The 13,761-nt window shown below is 36.6% G+C and overlaps 1 protein-coding gene across 2 annotated transcripts in view; it reads left to right on the top strand.

Moving 5' to 3' along the window:
- The window catches only part of LOC126248356 (membrane-associated guanylate kinase, WW and PDZ domain-containing protein 1), a 408,513-nt gene that overhangs the window by 263,717 nt on the left and 131,035 nt on the right, over positions 1-13,761 (top strand). For both annotated transcript variants that reach the window (XM_049949272.1, XM_049949273.1), the window contains exons 2-4: positions 7,444-7,677; positions 7,897-8,121; positions 10,323-10,473. In XM_049949272.1, coding sequence (XP_049805229.1) covers positions 7,444-7,677; positions 7,897-8,121; positions 10,323-10,473 — 610 coding nt within the window. The remainder of the gene's footprint in view (positions 1-7,443; positions 7,678-7,896; positions 8,122-10,322; positions 10,474-13,761) is intronic.

The following is a 13,761-nucleotide window of genomic DNA, read 5'->3' as shown; positions in this document are numbered from 1 at the left end:
AGAGGATGTAATGGAAAGAAAAGAAACTGCAATTTTAGGGTTAGAGGCAATCTAGAGAGTCCTTGAGATATGGAAATAACGAAACCATAATACTTTCATAATATGAAGGATGAGTTAATGGTCCAGATACAGAAAAAAGTGCACGAAAGACACAGAAATCACTTGAACGGAATGACACATGGAAGTTGATGAAAGAAAAGGAAACAAAAGAGAAAGATATCGACAAGCACATGGATATTTAAACTCAAAGAGGATGGTTTATATTAGGCAAAGCTGGTTGTCAAAGGTTTTCAACGAGAAAAGGATATAGATTTCAAGGAATTATTCAGCCCAGTAATAGATGTCTGTTGACTAAGATTATCGTCTGACTAAGATTGTCGTTTGCAATGGCAACCGAGAAAAATTTCCATGTGAGAGTGTTTGATGTAAAAACAGCCTATCTCCATGAAAAACTCGATGAAAAGATTTTCATAAAGATACCTGAAGGAAACAGAGGTCGGAAAAATTTGTGTTTTGAAGGAAGCTGTGTATGGCCTCAGACAAGCGACATCCAAATGGAATAAAAGTGTGAGATTTCGTAAAAACAGGACTGCTAATTCCGTTGAAGTCAGGGTAGTGCATATTTAAAAAAGAAACTAAAGAAATGTGTATGACAATGCACTTTGATGAAGGAATTATTCCAGGGAAAGACTTAGAGAAAATTGAAGACGTGCTGAAGAAACGTCGGAAGAATTTTGAAATATTTGCGGTAGAAAATCTAGGTATATACGTAAGGATACAGATAATGAGGACTCAGAAGAGAATATTTCAAAAAATGGCTCTGAGCACTATGGGACTCAACTGCTGTGGTCATCAGTCCCCTAGAACTTAGAACTACTTAAACCTAACTAACCTAAGGACAGCACACAACACCCAGCCATCACGAGGCAGAGAAAATCCCTGACCCCGCCGGGAATCGAACCCGGGCGTGGGAAGCGAGAACGCTACCGCACGACCACGAGATGCGGGCAGAGAATATTTCTACATCAAGAACACTCTAGGATTCGCGGTCATTTATGAGAACCGCTTCGCAGAAAATCCAAAGAAAAGAGACCATCAAAATGTCGAAAGAACTTTGAGGTACCTTCAAGATTCCAATAACTATAGTTTTTCTGTATGAAAATGAAGACGATGACACTATTCGTTTAAATGTGTATTGTGATGCCGATTATACCCAAGACTTTGGGTGGTATTCAAATGACCAAGTCAGAACAGTTAGTTCAATGAAATAAGCATATAGATCTGAAATTCCACTCTGTCAGCGAGAGGTTTGTTTAAAAAAAAAATATTATAGTACAGAAGATCAATTGGCAGACATACTTAGCAAAGCTCTGCAGAGGTCAAAGTTTGAGGAATTTAGAAATGCTGTTACGGTGAATTCTGTTTCAGAAATGTATTAAGTGACAACCGTTTTCATGTAATAATTTAGTTCATGCTCTGCAAACTTAAGTATAAAAACATTTAAATTTTGTATGATTCGCCAAGAACGTAAAACCATTGCCACAGTTACCAAAAACAAAAATTGCATTTGAGGAGGGGGATGTTGGTATAACTTTAAATGCGAACATTTTTAGGTTAGGCTTTACCGTGACTGTTACTGACATTAAATGAAACAACAAGTTCACTGTTACCAGTCACCGTTTTATTTATTTCCACGACGCGTTTCGAAGGTTTAAACCTCCATCATCGGGTGGATTTACATTAGTAAGTATTACATTTGTGTGTGTGTGTTGTGTTACGAGTTCCTCCAAAAACTCGTAACACAACACACACACAAATGTAATACTTACTAATGTAAATCCACCCGATGATGGAGGTTTAAACCTTCGAAACGCGTCGTGGAAATAAATAAAACGGTGACTGGTAACAGTGAACTTGTTGTTTCATTTGATGTTGGTATAATAAAATGTTTGATGTATTATTCAAAGATTGGCAACAAGAGGAGAAATCCGACAGAGAATTGTGTGTGTTGACTGTGAGTGTGTGCACGAGGAAGAATGTTAAATAAAAATCATGTTGTTCTCTTACGAATTTTTGTATTTTATTTATGTCATAAGCCGCAGCGCATGCGATAGTTCGACGTGTAAGTACGGCGCCAGACATGCGTGGTCTTGGCGATTAATTCGCAAGGAGACAAATTTCTTGAATCAAATATGTTTTACGTCGCGTGGGCTCAGTTATTAGTTTCTTAAGAATTAATTCTTTTGACACTGTTTGCGGAAAACCGGACGGCGGGATAAAGACTGTTGTTTTCCTAGACCAGTATCCGGGTGGACTAGGACAGTATGTCTCTATATCGGTACCATGCACTGTACAGTGTCTTGTTGAGTATATGTAGAGGTATAAGTAAATACCAATAAGTAATGAGAAAACTAAATCAAATCAGAAGATGAATGATGATTTCAAAAATTAAAGAAATTACCAATGAAAGAAAATGACACTCCGTGAAATAGAAATGAAGATGAATTTAATGATACCATTTGTTCCATAACTGTGTTTATTATGTTCCTACGACAGTGAAATTCATAATGAATAATTAGGTTGTCCAATGGTTGTTCCGCCAAGAATGCTTGCGGCGTCGTTAACGACCACGTGTGGACTAATATCGCTTCGCTTTGATAAGACAACGAAGACCTACGCGTTCGGGTAAGGAAGCACCGAACTTTGGTCCGCGGGACGCAGTTGTCAGAACATACTATTCGGCTCCATACGCGAATGAATGAAGATCTAATGAGTTGCTACTTTAATTCGATTTCTAGAATGACTACTAGGATAGCGACACTATGACAACAGAAACATCCATCGGTGCCTTCGAGAAAGCCCAAGTGTATCTATGAAAGGAGCAGAGCCATTCGTAGAATGTTAAAATAGGTGTAAATAAGGACACGTCTCCATTGCGATGTGCAGGCATTACGCCACCGTGTCAAGGATTAGTGACTCGATTTGTGTGATACCACTGCCGGCAGAGTGTTACTACGTAGCTCTGCTTAGCGGACGCCACTGGCCACAGAAGTTAGTCCGGGCTGGTGAGTCACGGTAAATGCCGGTAGCAGTTTACGAATACGCCGGAAACCACAGTAGGTGTTGCATTCCGCCCTGTCGGTGGAGGTATGTACTGTCGAGTGGTGGATTTTTATATCGGACGATACATCTGCCATCGTCTTTCCTCGGCGCACGATTTCGGAATGAAGCTGCCCAAACTTGTGCATTCATTTTTTCACCTACAGCACTCCTTTAGCCGGGCATCGCTCCTGAATAGTGTCACGCTGGTCTGAGGGGCACTGCACCGCACCTGGTGCACCATCTTCGACCAGTGTCTCTGAATTGTCAGTTATGATAGAGCTTTTGTGGAACAAGATGCCTCCCCAACGGCTTTGTTGTTTTTTGGAGTCAGCGACAGGATGCATTGCCACTGCTATCAGTACACGGTACTAGATGGCTGTATCTAGTTCAGCTGCTTAAGAGTAATTCAGAAAAACTGAAGTATATTGACTGAAACCCTTTTTCTGTAGCTACTTTTGAGTCGCTTCATCCCACGAAGCACGTCAAAGCTTGCCAAACCGTGGGAGATAGGGTGTAACCTCGCCTTTTCCTGTAACACTTCGCCTGAGAACACGAACCAAACAGCAAATCATTGATTGAAAAATTCTTAAAAATTGTGAAAACCTACAGTTATTCGAAATTTTAGTTTATCTTTGCAACATGTATATATAAAGCACACAGAATATTTACAATGAGTAAAAGTGAAGTAACATGATGTAATGTGATGTCATATACAAAATAACGTCACAGGTATACAGGGTGAACATTAATAAAACAGAAAAACTGCAGGGACAGATTCCTGACTCGAAATGGAAGGAAAAAGGTCCTACGAACATGTGTCCAGAAATGCACCGTTGCCACGGTAGATGGTGCTGATGAACAAAAGTCCTCTGACCGTGTGCCGTGTGTTAGCTGTGTGTTGCAGGCTGTGTGATTGATGCAAAGTAATGTAACCAGCAGAATAGCCGATATTCGTGTTGGGAACAAGCTGAGATTGTGTTTGTGTACGGCCAAGCTGATGAAAATGGTAAGAGGCAGAACCCAGTCCTCCGAAACTGGTGTACATGCAGTCTGCTGCCTCCCTGAACATTCATCTGTCTGAAAGGACCCACGATCACACAAACACTCAAAAAGGACAAGGAATGTTGTGTGATGCAGTTGGTGACTGTGAGGGTAGTTGTTTTGGTATTGCCGTGCTGACGCTCGACTCTTTCCGTCTGCTTGGCCGTACACAAAAACCATCTCAACTTGTTCGCAACACCAATACCATACCATTCTACTGCTAACAGTGTGCTACAACAATCGCACAGCATACAACACACAAGAAACACATGGCATGTCGTCAGAGAAACTTCCATTCATCAGTGCCATCAACTATGGCAACAATGCATTTTCGGACATATATTCATTGGACCTTTTTCCTCCACTTCCAGTCAGGAATCCGTCCCTGAAGTGTGTCAGTTTTATTAATGTTCACCCTGTATATGACTTTAAAATATTCCCACTGCTCCAAGATTATTTTTGCACATTTCTCCGTTTAATTTCAGCATAGCTATCCACAGACAGAACCTCCAAGGCATTAATGTGGCTGTAAAGGTATCTGTACAGTTAGCTGAGCCCCTAGCTGTCCTTCTAATGTGTGTATTTAAATAAAACACAGTTTTGGTGGACAATCAGTGGGTACTGTCATGTAATTTTAGTTTCTAAAATATTTACGCGAGTTTTCATTAATTCCATGTTTTAAAGTTTTTTAAGAACTTAGCAATATGGGATTGTGACCTGAGTGTCTTATCATAAATCGAGATAATGTTCACATATGTGCATGTTGTATTTCATCTTCATGATGACAAAATAATGACAGTATTATGTATGTCACTTTCTTTGTATTTTTCATCAATTAATTTTCAAAGTTTGAGGGGAAAATTTTTATTGGGAAACTGCATGATTTTGTTAATCAGTGGTACATGTTATGTTGGTCACTTCCTTCTCTTTCCTCACCTGCACATCTTTAATGATATGTGTGTGTCACCAACATAAGAAGCAGACACTGTTGTAGTCTGGATAACTGTAAAATAGAAGATTTTGCACAATAATCAGTTAAAAAGAATATGAGCAGTTTCCTGTTAATACTTGTTTCTGTTACCTAACAATGAAGAGCTATCAAGAGAATTTTTTTTCATTTCACCACTTTCCTTATTACGACTGGATGCTGGTTTCTTTGTGGATATTCTGCTCTTCTTCATAGCGTTTTCCACTGTTTCTATAAAATTTCTTATTCATATAAGAAGAGACCATTATGGAACAACATTGATATTAATCATTTAGAAGTTTATGCCAGTTATTCAAAATTGAAAAGATACAAAGTTATCTCCCTTTGCCAGGTTGTGTCCTATAGGACTGAGCCTTCACATCCAGCATTGAGCCATAAGTTTCTGTAATTTCATGTCTCTGAAGAAGTTCTTATTGGCAGTAGTTGAAAGACTTAAAACAACTAATGTGTTTGTGCCTGTGATTAAACAGTACTATAAAGCAGTCAGAGTCATAGCTTTATTAAAAATTACCACTTGTGGTCATGGACTACTAACAGTTCATATACAATGGCTTTACACGTAAGATACAGCTATCAAGTGAGGTCAATTAACCATGGAATTGTTGGTAAATTTTGAAGCAAATTTCAGGGAGCTGTGTTGTGTTTAGTTTGTAATAGTAATGTTGAATGACCTCCAACAACTACATTATGTAGATCAAAGACAAATTGTGATGTACTGTGAGGTGTCATCTTTGTGAATGAGACACATTAAATTCCATAGCAAAAATCATCTTGGCTCCAAAAAAAATAAGCAGTAATCGACACAAAAGTTGATTTAAGCAGCAGTTCTTAACTAGATATGTTCCTGTTGCCAGTGGAATGTTGTATGCACTTTCTTTCTTTGAACCTGAGAATCAAGTCAACCAACTTGTTATAACTGAACCTACTGTTTATTGGGTGATCCAAACCATAGAACGGTTTGCTTTTTACCACATTCAGAAAGCAATGTCAGAGATTAATTGTAGGAAACCTATAGAAAAAGTAAGACTGATGAGGGATCATAATGTGGACCTTAGGATTTGTAATTCTTAAGTAACTGCAGAGCCACCAAACAGTTGATGGGAAGTATGGCCTGTTAATGAAACTATTGCAGCTCAGTTATCTCAGTTATACTCTGCTGTGCTGGCTGAGATAACTCCATTAAAATCATTGTCAACAATAACTGTTGATCTGAGAAAAATGACAGAGAAATCATTTTGAAAGTTGTCTACATTCCATAAATTGTCTTTATGTACCTGAAGGGGTATATATCACTCATGCTACTTCACTTCCAAATATCTGGAAGTAATAGCCATTATCAAGTACTTGTATAAGACACCAATTAGCTGCAAGTATATGAAAGTAAGAACCCTTATTAAGTGCTTGTCATATGCATATTATCCTAGGGTTTCCTCATTATCTATCCAGCATACCCATAACCCCATATATCTGTCTTGCATTGATAAGATACAGGTGTGATGGTGCCCCATTCCGTTTCTAAATTACAGACTACTTCCATTTCAGTTCTTACTACTGCGCTAAATGACTTCAGCTTCTTATACTGCCTTTGGTTCTCGTATAAACAGGAAGTTACAGTTAATGCAAAGTAATTAACAAAAGTGGCATTCATATTGTAGCAAAATTACTTTTTAAATCTCTGCTGGAATGGCTTGAAAACCCTAAATATTTTCTTTCATTTTTTTTAAAATATGCATTTCATCTACACTATTGGATCACAGTGAATCTTTGAGATATTATGCCTAGATTACGTATGGTACTTCACAAAATTGTAGCAAGTGCTATTAGAATTTATTAGCATAGTATGTGGTCAGTAATGTTCACTTTCTGACACGTGTTTTAAATGACTTACAATGTTTTGTCTGCAAAGTATACCTATTGCTACGAGTGAACTACAGAGAAACAGTTGTCATTTTGCTTCTTAGCTTTAGTTAATTCAACTATACTGCACTTTTTGTACTCTCTTAAGTCATGATGCATGTTGAGATACGTAGGTGATATCTCAATTTCTTTGTGTTTTGGCTCTTAGGATGTTCCGTTACTGCTTATAATGTAAATTTGGATGTCACAATATTTATTATAATTGCTGTGTGTTTGTTACACATAATCTGTGTTTGTTCTATACATCAGTCGACAAACTTAACACTATTGGAAATGTTGAGTAGCTATAAAAGTTTTATTTTATGTAAAGGTTTTTATTTGCATTTAATTTCATTGTGTTTACTTTGTTTGGAATTTTATGAAAGGTATTTAATTTTACAATATCTTGTTTTCAGCATCTATAACTAAGGATCTCAGACAGTTCTTGAACACAAGATTCCAGAAGGGTTCAGTGGATCATGACCTCCAAAATACAATTAGAGATAACTTATACTTGCGCACTGTCCCAGTTACAACACGTGTACCAAGAGATGGAGAGGTTAATGGTGTGGACTACACATTTCTCAGTGCTGAGGAGTTCATGGAATTAGAGAGAAGTGGAAATCTCCTGGAAAGTGGAATTTACGAAGGTAAGGATGCAGAATTTTCTTCACGTAAAAGACCATTGTATTTGCTTTCTGCAGAATCAATTGCTACAATGAACTGAGATCCCAATTTCTAATTTGTATAGCAGTAGTTTAACTATAAATGATGCCAAAGTAAAATATAAGCAGTATGCACATGCCTTTTGTCTTTTACTTCAAATTTTATTTTCAAAATTAGTTATTTTTATAACATTTTATGTATAGGTAATCACTATGGGACTCCAAAACCATCAAAAGAAGCACCTGTTTCGCCTCCACAGAGCAGTGGCTCCAACTTGAACCTCAACAGTGTAGGAGTTTTTGGGACACTTTTTCCTGGCGCACATCCCAGTTCTGAAGGAAAACGCAAACGAAATCGTTCAAACGTGGAGGCAATGGCTGCCAAGAATAACATGGAACCTGAACCTGTTGCTGGAAATGTACTTGATGGTAATTTAAATAATATTTTATTACATACCATGAAGGTGACCAAACTCAAAAGTATGCAATACACAACATATCATGTTTTAGACAGTACTTCATATCTCCAGGGGGGTCTGGGAGCCTAAAAAGTGTACCGTCCCAAGTATAAGGGCCAATCAAAAAGTTTCTAATTGAGGGCACTGCTGCAATATATATGCTATGTAGCATGACTTCGATGCTGGTATATAACCACTGATATGTAGGCAAGGGATCAGTGTGGTATTTGTGTGTTTCCAATGCAGAAAAGTAAACTATGGCATCAATATTACTGGATGCCTCCAATTGGGACCACCATGCTGTTATTTCTTTCTTGGTTGCCAAAGAACAAATACCAGTAGAGATATGTTGCAGAATGAAGAATGTGTATGGTGCAGCATGTATGTCGAAAACCAGCTGCAACAAAGGGTGCTGCTGTTTCATGTTAATGCAATTGCCCATATCGCAAATGTCATTGTCTAGAAGTTGTGCCAACTCAAGTGAGAGACTCTCGAGCACCCACCCTATAGTCTTGATCTCTCCCCATGTGATCACCATGCCTTAAGTCCCTTAAAAGGAGCCTTGAAGGGTCAATGATTCCTGTCAGGAGGTTTTTTGCAGTAGTTAATTACAGACTTCTTCACGCGACAGGATATGATGTTTTACTAACAGGCATCTTCAACCTGGTATGTTGCTGGAATTGTTGCCTTATTGCACATGGTGATTTTGCCTGATTGGCATACTGATTCTGGACTGTACAACATTCAAACAGAATCTTTTTGATCGCCGCTTATATTTACCAAGGGCATAACTTTGACAAAATCAAATTATTGCAAGTGCGCTGAACAGTAAGAAACTTCATTTCTGTGCTAGGAGTATTGTGAACTTAGCACAAATATCTGTAAGACACCTATAGAACACTATTTATGGATGGTCAGGGCATCCACTAGCAGCTTTGGTGAAGAACAGTTATTGAATGAATGCACAGTGTGTGTAATTTGTGTAACTAAAGATGATCAGACAACCAGTTACATGTCATGCCATTTCCTATTCATTAACAAAATGTGTTTGTGTTGTGTAAAAAGAACTGAAGATTTTTTGCAGTTACACAATGGTAAAAAAATAAATAATTTAACACAAAACAGCAAATGATTATCTCCAATTTTTTTAAATCTCTGGAATCATAAAGCTTATTTTTTTCTTTAAGTCACTACCAAATTTATTGCGAAAATAAAAAACATTTACTTACAAATCTTGAGAACATCCAGCAAAGAGGAAGGAGGATTTAGAAGCACATTGATGGATAATGAATTGTAAAATCAATGTTGAAACCTAAAAATATTTGATGACAGCATCGTTTAACTGTTTGTGGATTACCTCATTATTGTGGATTTATAAAATTCTCTGATTGATAGGAATCACCTCCAGCAGTAATACGTGAAACAGAACTATTAAACATACTGAATTACTCTGCTGAAATTATTTTGTTTTGATTCAGGAGCATTATTTAATATTCAGAATGGTTCACAGTGCATTATTAGACTTTCTCAGTATATGGGACTCAGAAGTGTTTTTTGTTTTATGTTCATACCATGCTGGTTATTCCATTTTTAATTATTTTTATTGTAGATTTAAGACATCCAGGGAAGGAATGTAGACAGTCATAGCAACTGTAAGTTGAAGGCATAAATAACTCCTTTTTATTCCAACTCTTTTGCATGGTGGGTAACAAAAATTTCATCTGTCAAGAAAACAGAATTTGAAGATGACTTTTCAGTTAAATAAATATAGAAAAAGAAGCCTGGCAACAGACAGATTTTGAATTTTCCTCTCATTCTATTATGTTGTCTCTCTATTGATGCTGTGTGGTTTTTCCTGCCAATTCCTTTCATCAATATATTGTTCCAAACCTTTCATTTCTCTGTCATCAAAAGAAGAACCCCCACATTCTGATAGCAAGTAAATGTTTAACTTTTGTATACAGTAACTGTTGGTCCATTGTCCACTAGTTAGCACTTTATATTTTGCAACAAAAAATACTGCAACCTTACAGATTGGCCGGTGAAGTTTTATAAGTGAGCAAGAAAATTTTGAGAAACAGCATTTTTTTTGTTACACTGTTGTGGGCAGTAAAAAGCTAATTTGTTATACACACAATACTGTTTGACAGACTTGTATTTAATTGTTACCAGGATACAACAGTAGTGGAGACCAAGTGCCAACTGACCCTCCAAGTTACTACCATTCTGGTGAAGGCCCTGAATCTCTTCACGCAGATCTAGGTCCTCTGCCACCTAACTGGGAGAAGGCCTACACTGACAGGGGTGAAGTGTATTTCATTGAGTAAGTTTAATTGAGTATTGTTTCATTTTAATTTCACAGATTAATGAAACAGGGACAGAATGTGTTACCGATACAAACGTGCAGTTTGTTGTTTGGATTGTTGTTTGATTTGTACTTTGAGTAATAAGTGACAGGAAATAGTAGTAATAGTAATAATAATAATAATAATAATTGTGTGGAATCTTTCATTTACTCACCAATGGAATTTGACAGTCGTGTATTGTTATTTCTTCTTATTGACATTGTATGCCATAAATTTTGTTTATGTAAATTGCTTATTTTGAAGGTTACAAGACTTGGGAAGCTAACTCATGAAGTACTACTCCAAAACTGAGCTAATGTTCACTGCTGGGAATTGCGTTAAATTTTATCAGTGGTACGCAGTTCTTAGCTATGCATAATTTAGATTTTTTATATGTAACATATTTATTGTCTTGGGGCACTTTTTGAAGATGCCATTCAGTTGCTTTTCCACAGTGGCTACTGATATTTGAAATCTTAGATAGTGGCGCTGTGGATTGTGCCCATTTTCTCGTAGATATCATTTGAGCCAAATAATGCTATTTCAAATTCAGTAGTGTTATATAGCACATTCATATGAGACAGAGAATTACAGACACTTCAGTTACTTTTAGCTAATTTGATGTTGAACTGCACTTTGAATTATTGTTTATGATTTGTAAATATTATTGAACAGTGAAGATTAAAGATTGGGTGGATGTTTTATTCCTTGTTGGACACACAAGCTTTTACACATATGAAGAGGCTACAGCAAACATGCATGTGTGACTAAGTCAGGTTAGTTTACTTTTGAATTAAGATTCATTTGAACTTGAAGGGACCCAGCAAACAACCTGTTTGTTTTAAATTTGTGATCAGTACATAAATTTTGTGTTCAATGACTGAGCAGAATGCTCTCCATATTTTTTAGAATCTGGAATAAATGTTTGGTACTGTAATGGAGGCATAATAATTTGTCCGTACAAACCATGAAGTAAATTCTAGTTTCATTTTGCATCTATGCATATATTTTTCTAATCTTTTGTTTTGCATTAGGAATACATGTCTTGAGATGCAGGTGTAACCTCTGATGTTAAATATTGATTTCCATCAATTACTCTATTCATTTTAAGTATCTACAATGAACCTCATTGCACATGAGTTGTGCATTGCGTACTGTTGCAAGAAATTTCTGATTAAATGATTAAGAAATGTGGTTGCTGCTGCATTGCATTATATGCCAAACTCCTGTGTGGAATTGCTACAGTAACCATTAGTGAGTTATGGGGTTCGCAGGTAAATTCAGAGTGGACTGTACAAGAAGGTGGGAAGTAAAACATTGCTGGTATTACAGAGAAAGAAAGAAATAATGATTTGTAAAGTAAGCAAAAAAAAAAAAAAAAAAAAAAAAAAAAATGCAGAAAAATTTAGGTCATTAAAAAAGGAAGGTATCACACCTGAATAGAAAGACATTGACGACTGTCAAGTATTTATTGACACTAAGGAGAGAAAGAATAGATTTTATTGTCCAATTGTTGATGAGATCATTGGAGACTGAGGACAGGCATTGTTTGGACAACATTTGGGCAGTAAACCAGCCTGACATTCATGTTAAGTGAACCTAAGTGTGAATAGTCAGATGAGGATTTCAGTCCTGCTTCTCCAGAATTGGTATAAAGTTTTTTTTTTTAGCTATTGCACCACCTTAATCAGGTTCTTGATTGTAGATAAACATTTGACTCTGGTTAGCTATGATAGTTCAAGAGCCTTTAAAAAATTGTTCCGAATATTAGAACGGTTGGAGTTTTGTAACTTTATTTTTTCCATACATACTCTCTTTCAGTTTCTAAGTAATATTGTATCTACCTGAGGGACTCTCCTCTCCCCAATGTTGTCCCTGTTTACCTTAAATGTCCAGACATATCATTGATTGCAAAAGTTTTCTCTTTCATGGGAAATGAGCCTTTAACATCATGTTTAGGAGTATAGAATCTTCAGTGTGCTTTTCATGGTTAACAACACACACAGTCATGTAGTAGTAGGAAAATTTGCCCACTTAACATATGGAGTACATCTGAAAATTGTACATTCCCTCTTAAATATCCCCTTGATAAATTTTGGTGGAACATTTGTATTAGTAGTAGTTTAATTAACACAACATTTTGTCAGTAAACTGCTTCATTGTTTTGTATTAAATTTTCATATTTTAGCTACAAAAATGTATGGATCATATATACCAGCAGTGGAAATCATAAATGAGTTGATAATAGTGTATGATGAGGCTCACTGATTGAAAGCGTGCTATTCCAGAACCGTGTAACATATAACAGGAGGATTAGTATCAATATGATGGTAGATCACATATCATGGAGTACTGAAAAACTGATTATCAGCAGCTTTGGAAGCCGTATCTGAGTGACCTCTCTCACACAGGAGTATTGGACTCCGTATATTTAATAATTTTTTAAGACCCTGTGTACATTGTATGGGTATTGTTTAGGTTACAATTGACTTGCTGTGGACAGTAACAATATTGCAGAATTAATTATAGCATGTGTACTTATATTGGATATCAATTTTATTTATGGCAGGCTTAAGAAGTTCAAACCATTATCTGGAAATATGATGTTAGTTCTGATTAATACCACCTGATTTTAATGTACTTCCTTACCATATCCAAAGGCTGACAATTAAGTGGTTACAAGATTATGTGCTCCACATTTTAATTTTTCAACAACTGTATTATAAACTGCAATCTTATTATGTGCAGTTAGCAAAATAAAAGTGGCTTTTTCTTAGTCTTCGTATTTCCTTTTCAAACTTTCAGCTGTAAATCTTTACCTGTATATGTTTTTGAACAGTTTTCGTATGCTAGATTTGACAGACAATAGAAATGATTGCTATATTAAACTAAGTATCCCTGATGATGTATTTAATCATACATTCTACACTGACTTCCAGAGAAAGCAAGCACCCAGAAGACATGGTCAGATGTCAGTGTAACTTCATACAGAGATATATAAAAGATTAGAGTTGCAATCCTCTGTGACAGATAGAACAGCCACCACAATGCATCGGTATTGCTCACGTTTGATGTTACTAAGCCTGGTAGGGCATATAAGGGGCATCAAGAACAGTATCAGGTGTTGAATGATAACTGTGAAGGACACATAAATGCCACGTACTCATATGGGTTCACATTGTGAGTCTCCATTTGGTCAGTTGGTCGAATAGTGCAATATCCTGTTGGACTGCATGGGAACGTGAGAGCAGCCATACTTGTCAAAG

This window comes from Schistocerca nitens, chromosome 3 (assembly GCF_023898315.1).
Source record: "Schistocerca nitens isolate TAMUIC-IGC-003100 chromosome 3, iqSchNite1.1, whole genome shotgun sequence".
Taxonomy (NCBI): Eukaryota; Metazoa; Arthropoda; class Insecta; order Orthoptera; family Acrididae; genus Schistocerca; species Schistocerca nitens.
The sequence above is the reverse complement of the archived record's forward strand: the minus strand, read 5'-3'. Positions and strand labels throughout refer to the sequence as shown.